Consider the following 23,373-nt stretch of genomic DNA (forward strand, 5'->3'; position numbering starts at 1 on the left):
AATCCTGCTTTTCACCTCTGTAGGCTTGTCCTCTACCGGTCTCTCCTGTCAGCCTCTCAGCTGCAGCCAGCCCGGCCTCCTTTCTACCCAGGAAGACATCGAAGATGCTCCCTGGAGCCTCTGCTCTGCTTGTTTATTCTGAAACTCTTCCCCAAGATGTCTGCAGGAGCCACCCCTTTCCCTTCTTCCACTGTTGGCTCATTCTCAGCGAGCCCCACTCCACGTGGACTTCATGACATCGCCACACCTGTGATAAGTCACCTGCCCAGCCCCAAGTCAAGCAGGTGGATGCAGGGCTATTGCTACAGGCTTTGCTGAGATAACATGAATTTTCAGCCGTAGACTAATTGAATGGAACCATTAACAACACCGTAGCACGTCACACATTCTAATTTAGGAGTAAAGGTCTGACCTTGACGTGGGGACATGTGTGTATATCGCAGAGGTCGGAGTAGAGGGAGCCACTGTCGCTCCCGCCTTTGGGTGGACGTCCTGATCCTGTATCAGGAGGAATGAGTCAGGACCCAGGGGCACAGTAATCGTCGAGATTCCACACCTTGAAGTCTGAACTTTGAGCCCGTCATTGCCTGGGCGCTCTGCGCAGATTCCTCAGTGTCAGCGTGGTCCTTGGCCAAGCTTGGGTTTTCCTGTGACTTTGGGAAGAGCGAGGACACACCCCCCAGCCAGACATCTGTTCAGTATGAGCATCGATTCTCCCCACCTCCCCAAGAATAAGCGTATTTCTTTTGTGAAGCTTGTTGGGCTTGACCTCTGGGTGTTGTCTAGCTAATCATCGTCATAGGTTTAAAAAAACCCCACATGTATATTTCTCCTAAAATTTGGGAAATTAATTAATAATATTGCTGTAGGGGCCATGCAATAGAAATGATTTATTCCTTAATTTGGAATACTTTGTACTGTGGTTGCAAACCTATCTCATGAATCATTATCTATTTGTGGTCTTTTCAACTCTTCTGATTATTCTACAGTTTCTTTTACTTTTTAAATTATTAATATACTATGTTTTGGACACTTTTGAAAAGAATCTTATGTTATGTTAATACCAATAACATAAAAACATCTATTTTTGTGCATTCTCTTTCAGATTTAAATATGAGCTTACTTAATGTGGCTGTAATCATATGTAATATAATTTTTACTTAGTAATTTTCAGTCTTGGTTGCTACACTGGAAGTGAATTATAAGATGATTGTATTTTAAAAGCCGCAACCCTCCCCAAGCCATTGTAAATATTCACGAACTCACCATAACTTAGCATGCCTGAGAAAATTCGTTTATTGCCATGAAATGACCAAATATACATTTGTCTGATGTGTTTAGTATGTACAGGCATGAAAAATTTTACAAATAATTTTTATAAGTATGGTTTGGTTCATGTACCATTATACTTCCGTTCCTAAATTTTAGTCAAGTACATGGTTTGTGGTTTACTGCTTCTCCTTTGTTCAACACTTAAGAACTTGTAAGATAAATAAATACCGTATTTTTTGGACTATAAGATGCACTGGACCATAAGACCCACCTAGGTTTTAGAGGAGGAAAATAGGAAAAAAACCCCCCGCTCCACCACCACCCTCCGACCCCCCGTGAGCCAGGTAAGCTACATTCAGACTATAAGATGCAGCCCCATTTTCTTCCCAAATTGGCGGGGGGGGGGGGTGTCTTATAGTCCGAAAAATACGGTACTGTGAAATGTTAAAAGATATCTTTTCCATTGATTGATGTAGGTGTCTTGAGCAGCTCCTTCAGTGGTAAACACAGCACTAAAACTTCCAATGAGACATAGCTAGTGTAAACATGAGCTGTAAAAACAGTCTACTGTGATTCTTCGCTTGGACCCTCCGCTGGGCCGGTTTTGAAAGGCAGGAGATGGGCGTGTCCTCACTTAGCAGGTGCGTTGTCTCTGTGAGCGTGCGGAGCATGGGCTGGGGCCGGGGCCAGGGACAGGCACTCGCTGACCACCATGTGCGGATCGGTCACCTGGATGGCCACAGGGCCGCGCCCTACAAGTCCTTCTCTTCTCTTTACGGTGAACAGTGGAAAGCGTTACCGTTTGGTTGCCCGAATACCATCTTCATCAGCTTCCAGCAGAAACCTTGGTTCGTTTTCAGCCATTCGGCCGCTGGGATTTTCTCTGGGGTTGGGGGGCAGGCGGCGACCCTGTGGGCCCCCAGTGTTTTTCCCGTGCCTGCGGAGTGGGCCGGCTCCCGGTCACAGAGGCTCTGTGCCCAGACCCCAGAGACAAAGGCGCAGCTTCTGTTCTGCGAGAGGCTACTCCCACTGCTGGGCACCGTGCAGAAACTTCCTCGGCAGAGCAAAGAAGACTTTCCTGGGAGGTGAAGGGTTGGCAGTTTAACCTCTGACCATAAGAGAGAAAGCCCGTCAGCAGAAAGTGCTGGGAGGGGCTGAGGGGGAAGAATCAGAGGACAGTCACCCCGGCCTGGGCCTGTGGTTGTTCAACCAGGGCTGGCAGATGGCCGTCCGCCACGGGGCCTGGCGTCCTCACGGCCCATGCCCACTCCAGAGGGGCCTTTTGACTTAATGCTCTGAAACATGGCTGTTCAAGTTCTTTATCTGAAGACCGAACCCTGCAGACCGTAGTACAATGCAGGAAACATCGGAAGTGTGATATTTCGGCAGGGGGGGCCCATTCTCCCTAAAGGAAGAACCCTCACTACAGATTTCTGCCAAGTTCTGAATGTTTCTTTTCTTGCTCGATGAGGACAGGAGTCTGTCCTTCCCCTTTTCTTGCTTGTTCTCCGCAAATCCCTTCTTTCACGTGAACACGTACCCTCCCAGACATGGAGAAGGTGGGTCGTGCCTGGCCCTGGTCCATCTGAAGACTCTCTTCCATCTGACCTGTGGCATCTTCGTGCCCGCTGTGTTCCAACACGGATGTCTGGGTGGCCGCGGTCGTTACCCAACTCCAGGGAGGAGCTGGTGGCAACACTGGTGTAAAAAGCGCCTGGTGACATCTGTCCCCAGGTGTTAGGAACGCTGGAAATTTAGTTCCAATCCACTTAGACCTGACGGAGGTTAGGGTGTTCTTTGTTGAGTCGACCATGCTCTTGGCCCTACCAGTCTGGACTGTTCGCTCCCCTCTCCTGCCAATCAGGTGTCACCTGGGATAATGTTAAGGCCTTAGGCGTCTGGGCCCCTGGCTGTACTAAAGCTTGTGACTTCCTCCTGAAAATAACCACGCGTGAATATGGCCGCACAGCTGCCTCTGTGGTGTTACATGGGGCATCTGCTAAAGCTCAGTCTGCCACGGTGTGATCTGTGAACCAGCTTCATATTTCTGCGGCTATTTGGTAACAACAGACACTTCTCCCTGCAGTCACCCAGTTTTACTTTGGCCCCGACAGAAAATGAGAAAAGAGATAGGGAGGGTGAGAAAAAGACGGTGTGTGGGCTAGAGAGTGGTCACCACATAGGGATGGTCACCAGCAAGGGGATGAGTGATCAGCAGTTCAGGGATGGTTGGTTACCAGCTATAGATGGTCACCAGGTAAGGGATGGTCACCAGGTAAGGGATGATTGGCAGGTAAGGGATGGTCGGCAGGTAAAGGATGGTCGGCAGGTAAGGGATGGTCGGCAGGTAAGAGATGATCAGCAGGTGAGGGATGGTGAGCAGGTAAGGAATGGTGAGCAGGTAAGGGATGGTCACCAGGTAAGGGATGGTGAGCAGGTAAGGGATGATCAGCAGGTAAGGGATGGTGAGCAGGTAAGGGATGGTCACCAGGTAAGGGATGATCAGCAGGTAAGGGATGGTCACCAGGTAAGGGAGAAGAGAGAAGGATGGCAAGCAGACGTTGAGAGGGAGTTGAGGGAAAGAGAACGGAGGTGAAACGTATGCCATGGACAGGTGCGGGAGGAACGGGGGCAGACACTCGTGCGTGCGGTGCGCTGAGGTTTGAACAGATGTATACTTGAAGACCATAAATAAAAACGTTTGCTGGGACGTACTCCTTGAGGCAGAAGTACAGAGGATGGCATTCTAAAATGAGTCCCTAGACCCAAGAAGGTCCTGGGTGAGGGAGGCAGATTTATAGGAAGAGAAAGAAGAATAACAACTTAACTTTTGGGCTAATGCAAAATCGTCATTGTCATTCACCATGGCCGCATTTCCACATCTGTATCTCAGTGTTTTTTCTCTCTTGCCCTAAAATAATGACTAGTGATGGTACTTAACAGTGATCTAAGGCTTTCTGTATGTTATCCATGGTTGTAAGCATTGTACGTATGTATGTATATAATCTCCACTCATCCTAACAACATCCCACGAGGCGGGCACTATCACTGTCACCGCTTTCCCAGGAGAAAGCTGAGGCATGGAGCTTTAAATATCCTGAGAAAGGGACACACAGCCCGTGAGTCGCAGAGCATGTCACGTCTACGGAAGTCTGACTTCAGAATTTAGCCACGTTGCCTCTTAACTGCTAGCCTGCGCTGCTTAAAAAACCCACCGAAGGCATAATTACATACCGCCCACACTTCGGACGGCACCCCCAGCTTCTCCAGCGTTTTACCTCCTCAGTGCTTTTTGTGGAATCCCCTAAACGGGAACCCATTGCTCATGTGCTTGGAGGAGAACCTGCTGTTAAAAATAGGGTGTTTTGGTCTGTATCTCGTGGATCGCAAATTCATTTTTTCCCCTTCCACTTCGTCTTTCCCCCCCTCCAATAGAGGTTTTCAGTTCATTATTTTTCTTAATGTGTAATTCTGTTTGTTGTTCCAAATGGTAGAATTGTCTTTCTGATTCCTTTATTTATCGGCTTTAATCCTTTGGCTGTCTGGTCTGGTCTGGTCATTATTTCTTCCAAGTGGTGACGTAAATACTCTGGAAGTTACCAGAATAAAGCAGCATCTGCTATTCTACAAACTTCTGTGGCGGCTGATGTCCTCTGAGCTTTCAGTTCTCCATGGAACTGCCGTACGGTAACAGCAACATTGGTGAGCTCCAGCGAGCTGCCTTTTACGGCTCTATACTGTATTCTGTTCTGACACTGTATTTTCTTTTGGATTTAAAACTCAGACATCTCACAAATGTCGAATTTCTATAATGTGTATGTATATACCAATTATGATGAAACAACCTGTGTCTGACTGGCTTAAAAAAAAGTTCAAGGAAACTGGGTTGTTAATACTGTCCCCTTTCATGTTGTTTAAAATGTTACTTCAGAATCAACAAAATTAGGAGGGGCCGTCCTGCACTGAGCGCGGCACGCTTGAATGAGCTTAGCCAGACAAGAGCCGTCCCGGTTCTAAAAGCCACCGCACGGATACGAAACTTGCAGGTGTTGGGTTACTTCAAACACGTGAGCAGCTTTAAAGAATTTTTCCTTTTCTGATAGAAATTCTTATACCGTAATACAGAGGTTAAAAAATACTGGCCCCTGTCACACCTTATTGGACTCACACAGTATTTATGAAATGCTCTATTATTTTTTTCCACTTTAAATATTACATATTTTTTTTTCCATGGAAGTTCTGGCTTCTCCTGAAAAACCAAGAGTATCTGTCAGCGCCGGGTGCACAGTCCGCGGGGCTGCCGCTGAGTGAGGGCTGAGGAATGGCCCCCGTCTGGGAAGGGGCGTGGGGTCCCTCTTTTACCGCATGTCCCTGCTTTTCCCGTCGTCTGCTGCGGGCTCTCCTCCTTTACGTTACCTGTGTATCTCCCGTCGCACTGGTCCTTGAAATGCCATCGTCCCCTTTCTGTGTATAAAGAGGGAATGTGTTTGTGTAATGGAGAAATAGAACTTGATGTTTTTCTCAGATTTTTAATAAAAAATTTATTTTTTAGCTTTATGCCACCTTGAAACATCATTTGGCACCGATATTTGATTCATTACTTTACCTTCCAATCAGAATTAGTCAGACTTATGTTAGTGTAGCCCAGCTGCTTATCAAAATTAGCAGATTAAAATAAGCAAATTCATGCAATGTACTCAGAAGAAAGCCCATGTTTTATCTGTGGCATTATAGGGTATATTCTAATTTTGAGCCCAGTATTTGAAACAATATTTCAAACTTGAAAAAGGCTGAAAGTTTGAAAAGGCTGGAGGAAAACATTTCTGCTCTGAAAGAGTGAGGCAGTGATTCCCAGCCCAAGCTGTACATCAGAATCAGCCCAGGAGCTTAAAAAACTCTCAGACATCTCGCGTGGCCAGGGGGCCGCCCTCCTCCGGTTGTTGCTGTGGATGCTCCTCAGGTGATTCTGATGACCGGACGGGCGTGAGAACCACTACATTTCCATGGAGGAAATAATTTGTGATGAATAGGCAAGAGTTTCAGTAACAGTTTTTGAGGTTCTTTTTTTTTTTTTTTTTAAATTATCTGTGGGGGTTCTCCATTTTCCCCCAGCTTTACTACAAGAGAGAAAACACTTAAATGCTCTTATGAGAGATTTAGCTGGACGTTGGGAAGAACTTTCTACCATTGACTGGACACTTTAGGAGAGAAGCCAGGAGATTTGGGGCAGTCCCTGTGGGCATATGCAGAGTATGAAGAGGCAGGCCCGTTTCAGCGGAGCCTGGAGGAATGTGACATCCAGGGAGAGAACACAGGAGTCTCGAGACCCCTCTAGCCTGTGACCCACCGTGCGGTTGTCTCCCCCTCCAGTGAACAGCCCCATCCCCCTTCATCTGTCATGTCAGTGCCAGGCGGCGACGTGAAACTGTGTTTGCTCCTGCAGTCTGTTTGGAAGCCAGCCCAGCGGGCCCCACCCCTCGATCCCTAGTTTCTCTTCCAAATGCACAGCTGAGTCTTTTTAAATGCATCCCCAGTAGCTCGGTGACTGCATGTTTTAAGGAACATGGGTGAAAATTAGTCTAAGACTTAATCACGTGCGAGCCAGTTCAGACTAATAGCTTTCTGCCCCTTCCAGGAAATGTTTCTTGTCAATGTCCCTGTTCTGTTTGCCACTCATAACACGGACCTCAGAGGTCAGCCGTAGGTCCTCATTACGTTAGTTCAAGGCAGTCCTGGACGCCGTGATCGAAGACTGTAGACAGGAAACAGCGTCATTCAGTCGGAAACAGAATGAAACGTCTGTTCACATCTCTGCGTCTTTCACAGTCCATCAGGAAGGACCTAAACCTTTGTCTCTCGGGGCTGAGAACTGAAGTGTCATGTCTGGGTGATGGCCGTTTCGCTCACCATTGGACTGTTTTATGAACAAGCTTTTCAAACTTCTTCATTTTTACCGTGGCCACTTTAAAGGCATTGCCCAGAAGTCCTTAGACTCCGTAGCGTCAGGTGGACCTGACATCACATTGCTGTTTAGACTCCGGTGTCGCCGGTCTGAGCGCCTTCCAGGTCTGTCTCCTTTGTCGAGTCGTCGTTCTTTTCCCATTGCTCTGGACCCCTCACAGAGATACTACGTGAGGTAAGGAGGTGGGTGAGGAAGTGCTTCCCACTGTCGGGGTCAAAGGAGTCCACAGAATTCGAGCTCACTTGGTTTTTATAAAACTCTGGCCTTCCCTGCCCTGACTGCCCCATGCCGCCCAGAGCCAGGGGGCAGGGTGCACGCACACTGTGTCTTCCCCCTCCTGTCCGGAGAGTTTCGATCCTATTCCATTCCGACTCAGGAAGGTGGGTCATCTCCTAAGTGTTACTTCGTCTGCTTCCTTCCCTTGCATTTAGCCACATATTGTCCCTATATTGTCTGAATCCCAGTAATAGATAAGATCTAAGTTCTTTTTCCAGGATGTTCATTTTGTATGTTATTTGAATAATTGCAGTAGCTTTACCACTGGCTTCATTATCTTGTCATGGTTCGGTTTACTCAACACAGCCGCCAAGGGACCGTTACGATATGCCGGGGCATGTCCCCTTCCTGCTCGGAATCCCCTGTGGCTGCCCTTCCAGAGTGCAGGCTAAGCTCCTTTGTATGGTTTACAAGGCTCTGCCCTCGTCTTGCCTGCTTGTTTTTATTTAGCACGGTGTTTCAGAATTTTTTCTTATGAACGAATATAATTGTTGCAAGGCTTTATTCTTTTTCAAGGCTGTATAGTATTTCATATAATAATAATAATAATGTTGTTGCCATGTCCATACTAATGGGTATCGAGATTATTTCGAGGGCTTTGTCAGTTTCAAACAATGCTTCAATAAATATTGTTGCATGTACGCCTGTCTCTGGGTATGTGAAATGTACCATTTTTGTGTATTTCACATTTTTCTTTGGGGGAAAACTTTTTTTTCTGATTCTATAATCTATAGGTTTCTTTAGCCAGAGTCTCTTTTGGTAAATCTCTCAAGTTTTGTCTTTCCAAAAATTTCTTTATGTTGCCCACTTTCCTGTGTATACAGTTCTCAAAAGGCAAACATACTTTTTTCTAAAGTTTCAAGTATATTATTCCACTGTCTTCTAGAATCCATTGCTGCTATTGAGAAGTCTGTTGTCAAAGGGATATATCTACCCTCCTGTGATTATATATTTATTTATTTTCCTCTATGATGCTTTTTAAAGATATCTATGTCTTTTTGGATGGTATAATTTCATTATAATGCATCTAGACGTGTCTTTGTTGAGATCTTGCTTGAGTATAATTTCTAATTCTGAAGATTCATGTTTTTCACTGCTTTTGGAAAATTTAATTATTATTTCTTCTAATGGTATCTCCAGTCTGCCCTTGTTTTATACATCTTACTCTCTTAGGCCTAATCTTTTAGAACTGTAAATAGACTTATGTATGTTATCATTCTAATCTCCAGTTTTCTTAACCTCCCTTTATATTTCTCTTTTTTGTGTCTCCCTGTGCCTGATTTTGTCTAATTTCTTTTCTGTCTGATTCAGTTCACTCTCTCTCTCTTCAGTTGTATATAATCTACTATTTATTCATCTACTGAGCTTTGAATTTCATAGATTATATATTTATTTCTTGAAGTTCTAGTTATTTTCACAATTTGCCTTTAAAATGAATCTTATTGTTTATGTTTTGAGTCCTTTATTCTCTAACCATTTTAAACATCCTTATTATAAATACTGTTTTTGATACTTTTAATATCTTCAGCCTTTGAGGGGAGGGGTTCCAGTTCTGTTGCTTGTTTGTGATGGCTGATGGGTTCTACATGGTCATTTTGAATGGCGAACGCAGGCTTGAGAAGACCTGGGCTGCGTGTGTCCCCTTCTCCAGGGCAGACGCACTTGCCTCTGTCACTCATGTGCCGGAGGGTGTCCTCCCTCTGGCATCAGAGAGTCCCTTCCAAGGCTCTGCAGGAACAAGGATACCTCAGTTACAGCAAGTCTCTCAGTGAGTTTATTTGAGCTTTAAACTACATTTCTTCTACATTTAATTTTATTGTAACTTGGAAGCATTCTGAACAAAACAAGATGCATCGTTTAATATGGTTCTTTAATATTTTGCTTTTAGGTGTATTTTTTATTTTAAAATTAGTTTTTAGATGTTCTAGTAGTTATTCTTCTTTTTTAAGGTTATATTTATTTATTTTTAGAGAGAGAGGAAGGGTGGGAGAGAGAAAGGGAGAGAAACATCAATGTGTGGTTGCCTCTCACGCGCCCCCCCCCACTGGGAACCTGGCCTGCAACCCAGGCATGTGCCCTGACTGGGAATTGAACCAGGGACCCTTTGGTTTGCAGGCTCATGCTCAGTCCACTGAGCCACACCAGCCAGGGCTCTAGGAGTTATTCTTCATGTAACTCATACCTATTTTCATTTTGGTAGGTTTGAGTCATTTTTATAGTTAGTACGGTTTATTCATCAGCTTTGGCTTATTTCCAAACAGTTGAGACCGTCATGTCCAAGAGTGACAGGGTGGAGTGTCCTGCGCATCCATGTACACGTCAGACAGGACAAGCCTTGGCCCAGCTCATTCTCCAGCTCGCAGTCGTTTCTTAGTGCAAAACGAAAATCACTTTAAATTTTATAAATAAAGTGAAACTTTTATGAGGCTCATCATCTTACATTTCTGAGGTTTCAGGTTAATGCCGTATTTCTTCAAATGTGTTTAGATCAAAGAGCTAGGTGTAACGCATACTGTGACTGTAAACACTGCTGTGTTCAGTCCTGTCCTCGGAGACAATATGTACAAACAACAGTGCCAAACGCTAGTTGGAGACTAACTTAAAGCGTGGCCTCTTGGTTGGTCTCCTTTGGAAGGGAACCGTAATGAAAGCTGTTGCTTTAGGATATGATGAGCGGCTCCGTGGACCAAAAGGAATTTCAGATTTCATATAAAAAACCGTCTTTCTGTAAGCAGCCCGTGAACTTTTTCCTCCCTGTGTGCTCGTGTAGACTTTTTTTGTCGGCTTTTAATGATTGGTATCTGAAAAACGTCAAAACATTGATTCTCAGTTGTAAGTTTCTTGTCATAGATTAATCAAGACTGAACATCTGTGGTATGGCATTGCTTCCCCCTTTTTTTTTTTCCTTGTTGATTAAAAAAAAAAAAAAAAGCTCATGAAGGGCCCTTGGGACAGATGGCCCCTCCGTGTTGATGGTTCGATTGCCATGATCACCCACAGCTTCAGAGGAGTGCGAAGAAAAGAAATTGCTTTCTTTGTCAAGGTGTTTTCTATTCAATTCTCACCCATTAGCCCTGTTTGGTTAAGTTTGGGATCACTCTATATGTTTGGAATTACTCTATCAGGTGATTGATGAAGGTTTTCATTTTATTATAATAGGTCTTGTTTAAAAGGAGTGGAAGCAGCAAAGTGATATCTCTAACCTGCTACCATTTATATTTTCAAGTTCTTTGAAGTTCCCTTTTCATTACCTTGGCTAGAATTCACTTACATCTGAGCAAAAAGAGCTTCCTTGTTTTGAGTTGGGATGTTAATTTTAGATAATTCTGGGAGGAGTCATTTAGAAAGGCTAGACTTATCCATTGAATTGCTTCTGTGGTTTGAGTTTCAAAAACACCAAAACAGTTTTACAGCTGGAGTTGTTTGGTCGTCCAAATGATTCCCCCAGGGAAGAAAGTCACAGTGGGATCATTCTGTTGGATACTTTTTCACCGCTGCCTGTACACATTGTTTATCATTTTTTATTGTTGTTCTGTTACAGTTGTCCCCACTTTCCTCCTTTGCCCCCCTTCCCCCAGCCCACCCCCTGCTCCCACGGTCGATCCCCACACTATTGTCCATGTCTGTGGGTCATTAGTACATGTTCTTTATCCAGTCCCTTCCCCTTCTTTCCACCATTATCCCCCTCCCCTGCTTGTACACATTTCTAAGAGGTGAAACAAACTGACAAACTTCCCAGATTGCCTTGCTTTTTATTCTAAATGTGTACATTATATACAGCAACAAGTGGAAGCACGACCTCTGCCATTTTTTTTGCACCTGGCTATAAAATAAAACATCTTAAAATAATGATTTCATTCCCTTAAGGTTCTTGTCTATGTAAGTCAAACACCAATAACAATTATTTTAGGTCCAGAGTGGGAGAGCATTGATTTGAACCTATGAGCAATTAATAGCCTTGTGTAGGTTTCCTCACCAAAAAATTCCTAAGGATTGCTGAGAGCAGGTCTGGGTACAGGGTTTAGGGCAGTATTTACAAACATTTGAATATTTGGCTAGCTGAAAATACCTTCCTGTGGGTAACAAGGAAGACTTCTCTACTCGTGAATATGCCTGGAGCTCCTGTGCAGTCAACAAACAATAAGATCAGAGCTCAGCAAGGCAGAGGGCGGCGTGCGGGGCTCGTGTGCAGCGTGCTTCCTGGGCGGCAGTGCATTTCAGACAGCGAGCCTGTTAGGGACAAGCGTGCCCGCGAGTCTAGTCCTGGCTTCAGGAGTTAGCCGCTCCAGGTGTGGGCTTCAATGTAACCTCCTGAGTACGGGTGGAGGGGGGTGGGTGGAGAATCTTTAAGGTCCTTTCTCATTCAAAATCCCTGTAACTCTATCTATACACAGTGAACCTTTTCTTTTCTCATTCCAAAGGAGAGAAAAAAGAGAAAACTTATTTTTTATATTCACAGTCATCTTTCTGTTGTTCAAACCGGAAGTAATTGCTTAAATTCTGTGAAAAAAGTATTGTAGCAAGGCACAAAAAAGTAGATCTAGGATTACAGTAGTAATACTTACTAATGATTAGCACAGAAATGGCTTTTAAAACATTTTGGTGACATTTTTCTTGCTAGAGGTCCCCCCACTGTGACTCTCCTGGATGACGTGTCTTCCTAGCCTTCTGAAGATATATAAACCTTTAGCTCTATAAGTATGTAATAAAGACAATTCTGAATTATTCATTGTCATAGTTTAAAGAGTATGTTTTTAATTACCCAATACGAAGTTCTTTAACACGTGACACGTGGTGGTCACCATTGTGAGACACTCAGTCTCTCCTACTAGCTCCCAAGTGTGGCCCTTAGGACACTAGCGTCAGTGACACTTGGGAACTTGTCAAGAAGAAGCAGTTTCTCAGACCCACCTTTGACCTCTTGACTCAGAAGGCCTGCAGGGGGGACCCAGAGGTCTGTGATTGAACAGGCTCTCGAGGCAATTTTGTCACAAGCTGAAGTTTGAGAACTGCCGAAGTAGGCCTTTAAGAAGATGCTAAAATTCTGTATTATTATCTGCAGGTTGACTTTAAAATAATTTGTACAAACACCTGACTCTGTTTTATTAAATTACATGGAATCTGAATGTAACATTTTCAGCAATGAATTTATTTTTGCTTTCACAGCTGCTAGTCGTCATGAAGGTGGTGATGTTACACCATCTCTGACGGCATCTTTGGGTGGATCAGTGGCGAGAGTGTTACCTGGTTGGAATGAGTGGCATCTTTCACCGGTGCAGTCAGTCTGGGTTGGTGGGCTGTGTGCCCAGGGAAAGTGGCCGGGGGCTGGGCTTCGGGGCTCTGGCTTCACCTAGGCCCTCTGTGGCCCTCAATGAGGGAATGAGTTTTTCCCTAAATACTTCTCTTTCAGTCAGACTGGATATAGAACTACAGTAACTCACACGTTTGCAAACTATTCTGGCAAATATAGCAAAATTGTGGTTCTGTGCATACGATATCAGCAAGATGGCAGCGTAGGAGACCCCAGCCTCCATCCCCCATGAAGATCAACAGTTAAAAAGATACCCGTGAATGAAAGCGCCCTGGGAGAGCACTGGAGCCCACTTACGAAACTTTGCCAGCATGGAGGAACCGGAGGAGGAAGACTGGCTTCATTTGGCATGCCCCTTCCTAACTCCCAAGCCAGCGTCACTCAGTGCCACGAGGGAACTAGCAGGAGTTCCCCCTTCAGGGAAAGAGTATTGGGGTGAGTGACCAGCCTCCCCAACCCTTTGGGGCACCACACAAAGGTTCTGATTCAGGGTCACTCCGCCCAGAGACTGGCAGATGACATGGCAGTGGCAGCTGAGAGGGCACTGCTGACACCGTCACTGCTGCTGCTTGCCCTGGTCTTACGCTCTTGCACCCAAAGGTGCTGCTGAAGACCCCCTCTGCCCTTGCAGCCTCAGGGGATCCCCTGCAGCACTTGCAAAGGACCACACGGTTGTAGATGCTGTGGACCCCAGTGACATGAGCTGACACGCCCGCCCCACTGCCCCGACCCTGGTGCCTTCCCACTCGTGTTGCCCCGCCTGCAGGGGGAGTCTTCCCTTACGGAGGTCAGTCTGTAAAGTCTGGAAGAAATGACTGCTTGTTCATGTGTGCAGACACCTAATCAAGGCCACCTGGCTCATGAAGAATCAGGGGCGCACATGACTCTATGAACTGAGTGCAGGCGACCTCCAGCGACTGGCCCCAAAGAAAGGGAGATCCCGGAAATGCCTGGGAGGGAAGAAGTTCAAGGTAATCGTTCTAATGATTACAAGAGGGCACTACAAGAGGGCGTGGGTAAGCAATTTAATGTATTAGGGAAACAGTATAAGAACAAAATGAGAGGAGCAACAGAGAGATAGAAAACAAAAACGAACCAGATGGGAATGTGGGAGCTATAGAATGCAGTGGTTGAGCTGAAGAACTCAGTAGAGAGCTTCAGTAGTAGACCATGCGGAAGAACGAACCTGGGAGCTGGGAGACAGATCACTTGAAAATAGTGAAGAAAAGCATGACAAGGAATGAGGAAAGCCTACGGGTCTTACGACACACCATTAGGACAAACATTCTCTATAACACTGGAGTCACAGAAGGAGAAGGGAGGGAGGAAGGGGTTGAAACCTTATTTAAAGAAGTAATTTCTAAGAGCTTTCTAAACCCAGGAAGAGATTTGGACATCCAGTTCAATGGAGTTAATAGGTAACCTGAAAATTTCAATCCAAAATGACCTTCTTTGAGACCCATTATAATAAAACTATCTAAAATTAAAGACAGAGCCCTGGCTGGTGTGGCTCAGTGGATTGAGCGCCGATCTGCGAACTAAAAGGTCACTGGTTCGATTCCCAGTCAGGGCACATGCCTGGGTTGTGGGCCAGGTCCCCAGTAGGGGGTGCTCAAGAGGCAATCACACATTAATGTTTCTCTCCCTCTCTTTCTTCCTCCCTTCCCCTCTCCCTAAAAACAAATTTTTAAAAAATCTTAAAAAAAATTAAAGACAGAGAATTTTAAAAGCACCAAGAAAAAAAAAATCGGTCATGCCAAGACTGCCAGCAGATTTCCCAGAAGAGACCTCGCAGGCCAGGAGAGAAAGGGATTGTATACGCGAAGCACCGAGAGAGAGAGACCGCCAACTGAGAATACTTGACCCAGTAAGGTCGTCCTTCAGAAATAATGGCGACATAGGGACTCGGCCAGGCCAATGGAGGCTGAGGTTGTTCGTCACCACTGCATGGTCCCGACAGGACATGTCGAAATGATTTTTTCAAGCTGAAATGAAGGGTTCTGACTGCGAAAAGAAACAGCACACTGGTAGAGTCAAGTGTATGGTCCAGGTGTGGAAACAACCTAAGTGTCCCTAATGGATAAAGAAAGACAATGTGATCATATATATAACATATATATAAAATATTTCAGCCCCAGAAAAGGATATCTTGCCATTTGCAACAACATGGATGGGCCGTGAGGACATTATTCCGAGTGAAATAAGTCGGACAGAAAAAGACAACTAGTGTGTGGTCTCATCCATGAGGCATCAGAAACACTGACCTCAGAGAAACCCCTGGTGGCTGCGGGGGGCCGAGAGGTGGAGGGAAATGGAGAGATGTCGGTCAGAGGGCGCCCGTTTTCAGTCACAAGACAATTAAGTCCCAGGAACCCAACGTACAGCATGGTCACGGTATCAAGTGTATTTTCACACATTTCTGTGAAAGTAGGGCCTTAATATTCTCACTATAACAACAAAACAAAAATGACACATTACTAATTATGTGGGGTAAAGGGAATGTTAGCTAACCTTAATGTGGTAAACATTTTACAATATATACATTTATGAAATCATCACATTGCACATTTTAAACTTACACAGTGTTATATGGCATTGTATCTCAATGAAGCTGGAAAAAAATATAATTTTAAGTGCATTTATCTAATTCCTTGCTCTTCAATCTTTTCCCCGTAATAGCCTGTGTAGAAAATGGTATTTATGACTACACAGTAAACTTGGGTAAACAGATGAGACCCCCCTCTTCCTGAACTTCATGGAGGGAGGGAAGGAAGGGTGGGGGGAGGGAGAGGAGGGAAGTTGGTAGCATCCTTTTCAATACCCACCTCTGATCACAGACAGAAAGTATTGTTATTCACAGACAAGACCAGAACTTGAGCTGCCTAATTTCATAATTGCAGATGCCCCATTTCTTTATCTTGCCTTATTTCTCAGTCCTGCAGTCTTCAGATATATGCAGTAGATTTTCTACTGAAAACATAGTTTTAAAATGCGTTAGCATGATTCAGTGTAACACTTAGTACTAATGGGTTTAACAGGGGGAAAAACCCACTTCCCTTTTCACCAGCTTCAGATCAGCATATCATATCTATAACCACTTTTCTGTTTAAATTCTCTTTCCGTCACACTTGACTGACAGAAACCTCAAGCCCTGACTAAACCTACCAACGTGTTCTTGCACCCAGGAGGATGAAGGGAAAATACCACATTATGGCCATTAAACCCTGGGCTGGAGATCCACCTGATTGAGCACTCAGCAGTGCCTGCAACAGTCATCTCCTCCTTTCTTAAGCCTCCAAGAACCCCTCTTAGCAGAGAGCCTTGCTCCTACTATGCAGAAAATAATTAGCAATTTTTACTCAAAACATTTGCCTTTGCACCACTAACTCTGAAACCTTGGGTTCATAGCTTCTCTCCTTTTTTCTGTGTGCTGGAACAATGGAAACCACTCTCTAGCTTCTGCCCGAGGCTCATCTCGATCAGGTCCCAACTCCGAACGGCTCCTTGGGGATGGGCTGCCCCTTCTTGTCCAGCTCTGCTGGCCTGGCGATTTTCATTGTCGTTGAAACATGTTCCAGGCTGCAGCTGTCTATGAGGAAGAAAGAATACACCCATCTAGCTTTCTCTCTCTCCTTCCACCATTATGCTCTTGGCTGTGCAGGCTTTTCTTAATAAGTTGTCTGCACACACTCCGCCTCTCTTTTGTCCCAGTCACTCCTTAATCTTCTTCAGTCTGCCCTCTACTTCTATGCTTTACACGCAGTTGCCTATTTTGGCCAGAGCCTTGCTTAATGTTTTGCCACGTGTGTTTGAGAATTTTTTAGACACACTGTCTTCCCCTGACTTTCACAACACACACTCTGGCTGCATTTGTGCGCATTTCTGGTTGACTTTTCTCATTTGGTTGGTGTGGCCATCTGCTTGATCGTTTTTACCCATGATGCCTCAGGTGCATTTCAGGCTCTCTAGTCTGGCCTCTGCCTCTCCAGCTTTATTCCTTGACATTCCCTCTCCTACTCTGTGTTCTAGATATACTGCTTTTTTTCCCAGTTGCTAAAATATTTGAAAAACATTTTTTTCAGTCGCTAAAATATTTGAAAAACTTTTTTTTTGAACTTCAGTAATAAGATAGGAGTAGCCAGCTCATGGTAAAAATGTTGATTAGGGGGAGGGGAAAAATGTTGATTAGTACTTATTGAGTTCCAGAATTAAAGACTTGAAGTGATGCACCCTTGGAATATATTTTTAAGGAGCAGTATGGAATTGTGGTAATAATGTCCCAGAGGTATGTTTTTCCAGGGCCCAGGTACATAGAGTGATGTCTTCGATCCACTGAGTCCTTTCCCTCGGAGTAGATTTCAAATGCTGTCATATTGCTTGAGCTTGTTGCTTATATTGTCTTGGGCTTTCAAAGGCCCTTTCAGAAGTTATATTATCCACTGTACACTGGCCTTTTAAAGCACATTTATAGTGCTCACAAGGTTATTTTTGACAGAATTAAAAAAATAAGTATTTGTGCAAAATATTTATAATGCTAATTAATAGGACTTCTTTTATTATACTAAAGTAGAAGAGAGGTGTTGTGAAAAATAAAGAAAATGAAAACCCAGTGGGAATATATATAAAACATTGGTTTTCGTATATGAGTAACTAGACATAATTTTTACAAAAATTTCTCTGAAATGCCCTGAAAATATCAATTATATTTTAAGTAAGCTTGTTGCCTTATACCTACCAACTTATCTGTTATTTGAAAAAATGCTTTATAGAATTGCAAATGTGGGATTTCAAATATGAACTTTGATACAAAGCAAATGTTATTACAATGTTAGGGTTTTAAATGGAAATTTAAGGTCATGTATTTGGTCCTTTGAGGGCTATAATATATTTAATTACATATTTACCACATTTATGTTTTATTTTTCAAATTATAACCAATATATTAATGCAGTTAAATTGGAAAATTTATATTTCATAATCTTAAAAATTTAAGTATACAGAAAAAACTGTTGCTCAGTGAAATAATGATTTTTAATAATCTTACTGTTATTTAATTTCTTCTTATTCCAAAGGTCATTAAATCTTAAAAGAGAAAACTATTTAGTTTTGATTCTCATCTACTGTAAATATTTAAAGAAAAACTTAAAAATTATTTAAAAAGTAGGTTTGACAATTTTAAGGGTATATTAACGACTGTTTCTGTAAAAGGTTTTTTTTTGGTTTTTGCCTCTGTTTAATGCCATGTATCAATTATTTACAGATCCGGTGGTTTTGTGGAAATTCCCAGAGGACTTTGGAGACCAGGTTGGAATTACATACTTTTTAAAAAGCTTTGAAAACTGGAGTGTTATGGTTACCGCTCTGTTACTGCCGCTGCTGCTACCCATCAGTTGCTCTAAGTATTTTCTCTTGATCGACTCAGAGAAGAAAAGCCACGTGTGAGAATGTGCATGGGAAATCCTCTACCGTCTCCCAGTGCCTGGGTGATGAAGAAGCCATTAGAATGCAGCTAGTAGGGGCTGAATATTTGGTTTTATCATCGTCTTACACTCTTGAAAACCTGTCACTAGGATATATATTTGGGGCATTTAAGGTTTTTCCCGCCAGCAAGCACCGACTGTGCCGTGCCATGCGTTGCGGAATGCCTTGCGGTTGTTTCTCTCTCCCTAGAAGTAGGCAGGAAGGGCGGTGAACAAGCGGTCGGCTCTCTCCCGTTTCAGCGACAGCTGAGTCCTTGACCTCTGTGAACTGAACTGACAGCATTTTCTTATTTTAAAAGAATTCTCATCTATAGCCTTATTTTCTTAAAAGAAAATGAGAGACTCCAGAATGAATTTATTCCGTTGTATTTTAAATTATAGTTTTATACAATTCCTTCAGTGTTTAGTATGGCCAAACTGATTAATTATTTTGACTTGGTATTTGTACACATCATGTCAAAATAACGTAAAATTTTATGTTATAGATTTAAAAATTTATGTTAGATTTGTCATTTTGAAGTGAGTTACATGATATATGGTTAAAATACAAATTTAATTTTAATATGAAATTAGCACTTTTTATGGAAAATGGTGAGCAGGTTCCTTTTAGTTGTCTGCAAACAAATGGGTTAAAACAATCCTTGTCACTGTTAAAAGCATAACATTATAAAACTACAAACTTAACCATAAGTTAAATTCACAGATATAATGTTCCTACTTGTCATAGTTCACAAAAATGAAAGCTGATAAAAGGCTTTGTTTAAAGCAGTTCATTCAGAAACCATTATACAAACACATGCCCGAGAATGGTGGAAGAGTAATTTTCTTCGTGGGAAACCTGCATGTACGACCAGGAAATTGCACCGAGAATGCAGGTGCTGGGCACCTTGAGTGCAGGTGGGTGTAGTGCAAGGCAGGACTGTTGTTTCACGTGAGAAGATGGTGTGCACTCGTAATCTCTAGCCCTTTAGAGAAAGAATAGGTTTACAAAGATCTCAAGCATGTAAAGGAAATCCCTGCAGGGAAGACATGGTTTGGACATAGGAAGCGTAATGGGGCTGGTCCCCAAGTCGTGCGGAGTTAGGTCAAAGCCCTACTGACTCATTTTACCATTTCTAAATACTGATCTCCTCTTGGTCGTCTGAATCCTCTCTTGCCCACTGGCCTGAGAGCAAACCTCCCGTCCAGGTCTGTGTGTGTGGGTGTGTGCATTCCAGCTCTGCCAGCGCCCGAGAGTCCCTCGGGGCCCGAAGCTTCCTTGCCTTGGTTCACATAAGGGGGACAGTGTGCTTGCTGAGTCCACCCGCAGCGGATTTCTCGGGGAGACCAACTCTGCTGCTCCTCTGTGTGACTGATAAACTGGTGGCAGGAATTTTTTAGTCAGGGCTGAATCGCTGCTTTGTTTTCCATATTTGTGAGCTCAGTGGAACGTTAATACGCCCTCACATACTCAATAAAATACTAAAGCAATTAGCCATGTAATGGTGAGGAACCCTCATAACCCTGGATTCCAGTTCGTAGCTGTTCTCACTGACCTTTTGAAGGTTAGAGCTGAAAGAAGCTTTAGATTCCACTGTGTCCAACGACCTGCCTTTATGTCCGAAGAAGCCAAACTTTGTGTGGGAATCTGGCCAAGGGCCTTGAAGAACGCTCTTGCCCTGTGCTTCTTGGTGCCTCTTCTGAGTGTGGCAGATGACACCGCACCCTCTCTCTGTTTCTCACTCTTCGGGAAGCTCGTCTTCCCGCTCCCCAAAGTGAAACTGTCTGCTTCTCCCCAGCCAGCCTGTTCACGGGACCGAGACTGCCTCGGTGGTAATAATTCTTACAGGCCTGTCTCTCTAGCTCTTACCATGGGCGGAGCACTGTGTGCACAATTCGAGTCATGTTCAGGTCCTCCTAGCACGGATGGTATCATCCCCGGAACTGCCCGAGAGCCCTGCCTGGGAAGGCAGGTTTGTCCATCTCGGAGGCAGGAGCCATTAACGGCGGAGCTATGTCCTCCGTCGTTTCTGCCCACAGTGTTAATCTACATCCCACTCACTTACATGAGTGCTTCAAACATTAACATGGTAGTTTTTCCTCAGTCTTTATCCTTTGAAAGCTGTGTGTTACTTAATCCAAAGAGATGACATCAGTGTCCTCTGGTTTTGTCTCTGTGTAAGTTACTCCCCACCGCTCAGCCACAATGGTCGAGAAGGCCACGGAAGGGCCTCTCGGAGAGACTGCTGCTCCTGCCGCAGTCACCGCCGTTGTTGGTTCCTCCTGACATGCTGGCAGCCCTCCACATGCCCGCAGAAGCCCCTCTAACCTGCCCAGGAGCCCGCGAGTGCAGGGACCCCCCGAATCTCCACTGTACAGAACCGCAGAGCGCCGACTTTGCGTGGCCGAAGTCACACAGCTAGGAAGGAGCAGAGCATCGGTCCGAGCCAGAGGCCGTGACTCCGGAGCCCGGGGTCCAAAGAGAGACCTACTCGAACTCAAGACTCCCCGTGGACGCCGTCAGCGTAAAGCTCAACCTTCTCCGCAGGATCAAGTCCCTCGTTTCGAGTCCTTTGTTTACACCTTTAGCCTCCTATTTCTCTGTCTGCCTTTCTTCTCTATTAAAATGTGGCCTGTGTTTCATAGTGCACATTCGGTCCATTATATACCATTCATTTACATTCTCTCTTTGAACGTACAGTCTCTCCGTCTGAAATGCTAATCTCCTGTGTGCCCGCGCCTCCGCCTGTCTTTCTGTCTTGGCCTAAAGGTCATTTCCTCCAAGAAGCCTTTTTTATGTCCCAGGTCTGGACTGAATGGGCCCCCTGGGAGTTCCCCCTGCATTTTATGTTTCCCACATGACGGCATTGACTAGACCTACCGTCCCTGTACTTTCTGTTTACCTCGCTAGACTGACAGTGTCTGGGACTGGTGTTGAGGAATCATTTTAAAAGAGGATAAAATTCTGACTCTAATACAAATATGCATAAGATTTTATTTTTGTTGAAGTTTTTATTTTTTAACTCATTAACTGATGAGGATACCAGTACAGCCTGTCCAAAGGGGAGTTCGCAGTCCCAAGACACTGTAGGTGCATCAGAACGCTGTGACGGACGTGCCAGTAGAAGGAAGCGTGGCTTCTCCACAGGGGGGGGTGAGGGAGGAGGAACCCGCTGCCCCTCCCGCAGACTGACAAGTCTGGGACGGGCACTTTTGCTTCGCTACCATTGGTCTACAGCTGGGAGTCATGCTGCAGCTTCCAGGCGCTGAAAGGCACAGAGCCCTCAGAAGACTGTGCTGGACCATGGCCTTTTCCCACTGGAGACAATCAGCCCTCTTTGGTCCTCTGTGGGTCCACTTCCATCTTTCCCAGTCTTCCTTATAGTCTTCCTCCTGCTCTCGCAACCATAATAATACCAAAGGAAGATTCTAGGTAACGAAAATAAGACACATCCCATTAGCTTTGACCTGCTTGTTTACATAGCTGCAGAAATAGAGTTAATTCATCCTATAACCTGTTTCTAGAGCCGTGCCATGCAGAGCAATTAGTATGTCCACAAAATAACGTCTCTCTGGACCTTTTCATGAGGAATCTCAGATTGGACTTTTAGAAAGCCCCCGTTGTTTTTTATCCTAAAGCTAGGAAACCAAGCCCGAGACACTACCTTTCCCAGGCTTTGCCTCAAATTTTGTAGATTCTCCCCTTCCCTCCCAAACTTGGCTGGGGTCCCCAGGCTGCGAGGTCGGGGCCTCCTCGAGCACCTGTGAGTGAGGCTGGAGTCTGTGGGTGGGGCCTCAGGCAGGGTCCCTGGGAGTCCTCCTAGTTTCCTTCAGAAGAGCTCGTTTCCCTGCCTTCAGAGTGCCTTGGCGTGGCTGGTGAGACAAGAACCGTTCCCAGATATGCCACCTGAAGCAAGGCCTTGGTTGGGTCATCAGTTTTTCCAGTTACACCTTGGTAAAATGAAGGATATATTTTTTAAACTGGACTGATGCAAATATATTTTCTTTTAATGATTTTAAAGGGATGTGGTCAGAATGTATCAAGTCTTTCATGATTCGAAATTGAGGTCAATTGACAGTTGGACATTTAAAATTTTTCTTCTTGTATCAATCGTAAAGAAGATATAAATTATTTGAAAATAATTTATTAAATCTTAATACTTTCAAAATAAATGTTTAAACAAGTTATGGATATGTGTTTTTAAAAAGTGGGGTTTTTTTTTGTTTTTTGTTTTGCTTGTTTGGACTTGATTCTGTCATTTTTAACTACCAGTTGATCCCACCACACACAGAAAAAAATAATTTAATTGTATCCAATACCAACTATTGTTTTTCCAAATGAAAATAATTCAATTTCTTGAACCAATTTCCAAGGTGTGGTGGTTAATTTTTCTTTCACTACCCCATGAGAATATACATTATATAAAAATATATTTTTAAGACAAGTTGATTTTTAATTTTTAGGGAAATAAAATTTGGAGAAATGATAGTATAAGAGTGATGAGCATCATGACTGCGTACTCTGTTTCATATCAAGTATTTTATCAGCGATCTGTCCTGATAGCTCTAAAATACTATTATTTCTTATCGATTTCTCTCAGACACTCAAGTGGTGTCTTTGTTGTACATTTTTGTGTCTACAAGTGAAGAATCAGAATAAAACATTGTAATTGCAAGCGTGTGGAAAGTGCTTAAGATTAAATTGATGATATCGTTATAATCATGATGACTATCATTATAATTATATTTTTCTCTCTATCCACCCTTCTGTATGTAGACAAGGTTTGTTTCCTTTGTAGATACAGTGTTAGGAAGCTCAAGGCAAAGCGTGATTACATTCTTATTTCATCTGCCTTCTGCCTTACATTTGCTACTTGAAAATTTAGAAATTTTATTGTAAACAGGGATATTTGAAAAAAGTGATATTTTAGAAATTTAGCTTTTTAAAAAATTTTATTGGGAGGCAGAACCACACAGTCTAGCAAACTCCTCTTGAAAAGAATATTTTCACATACATTTTAGAGAATAAAATTTGAAAGCCCCTAAAAAATTGACCTTATTTTTTTTTTGGTGAAGGGTGAACTGGTTTTCCT

General features: G+C 43.8%; 1 protein-coding gene across 5 annotated transcripts in view; it reads left to right on the forward strand.

The window, feature by feature from the left end:
* The window catches only part of DENND1B (DENN domain containing 1B), a 139,181-nt gene that overhangs the window by 15,781 nt on the left and 100,027 nt on the right, over positions 1 to 23,373 (forward strand). For 4 of the 5 annotated variants that reach the window (XM_053913258.2, XM_053913260.2, XM_053913259.2 and 1 more), the window contains exon 3: positions 18,082 to 18,125. The exons of the other annotated variant lie outside the window; for it this stretch is intronic. In XM_053913258.2, the coding sequence (XP_053769233.1) occupies positions 18,082 to 18,125 (44 nt within the window). The remainder of the gene's footprint in view (positions 1 to 18,081; positions 18,126 to 23,373) is intronic. 5 annotated transcript variants of the gene reach the window in all.

Source organism: Desmodus rotundus, chromosome 10 (genome assembly GCF_022682495.2).
Source record: "Desmodus rotundus isolate HL8 chromosome 10, HLdesRot8A.1, whole genome shotgun sequence".
In the NCBI taxonomy this organism is placed as follows: domain Eukaryota; kingdom Metazoa; phylum Chordata; class Mammalia; order Chiroptera; family Phyllostomidae; genus Desmodus; species Desmodus rotundus.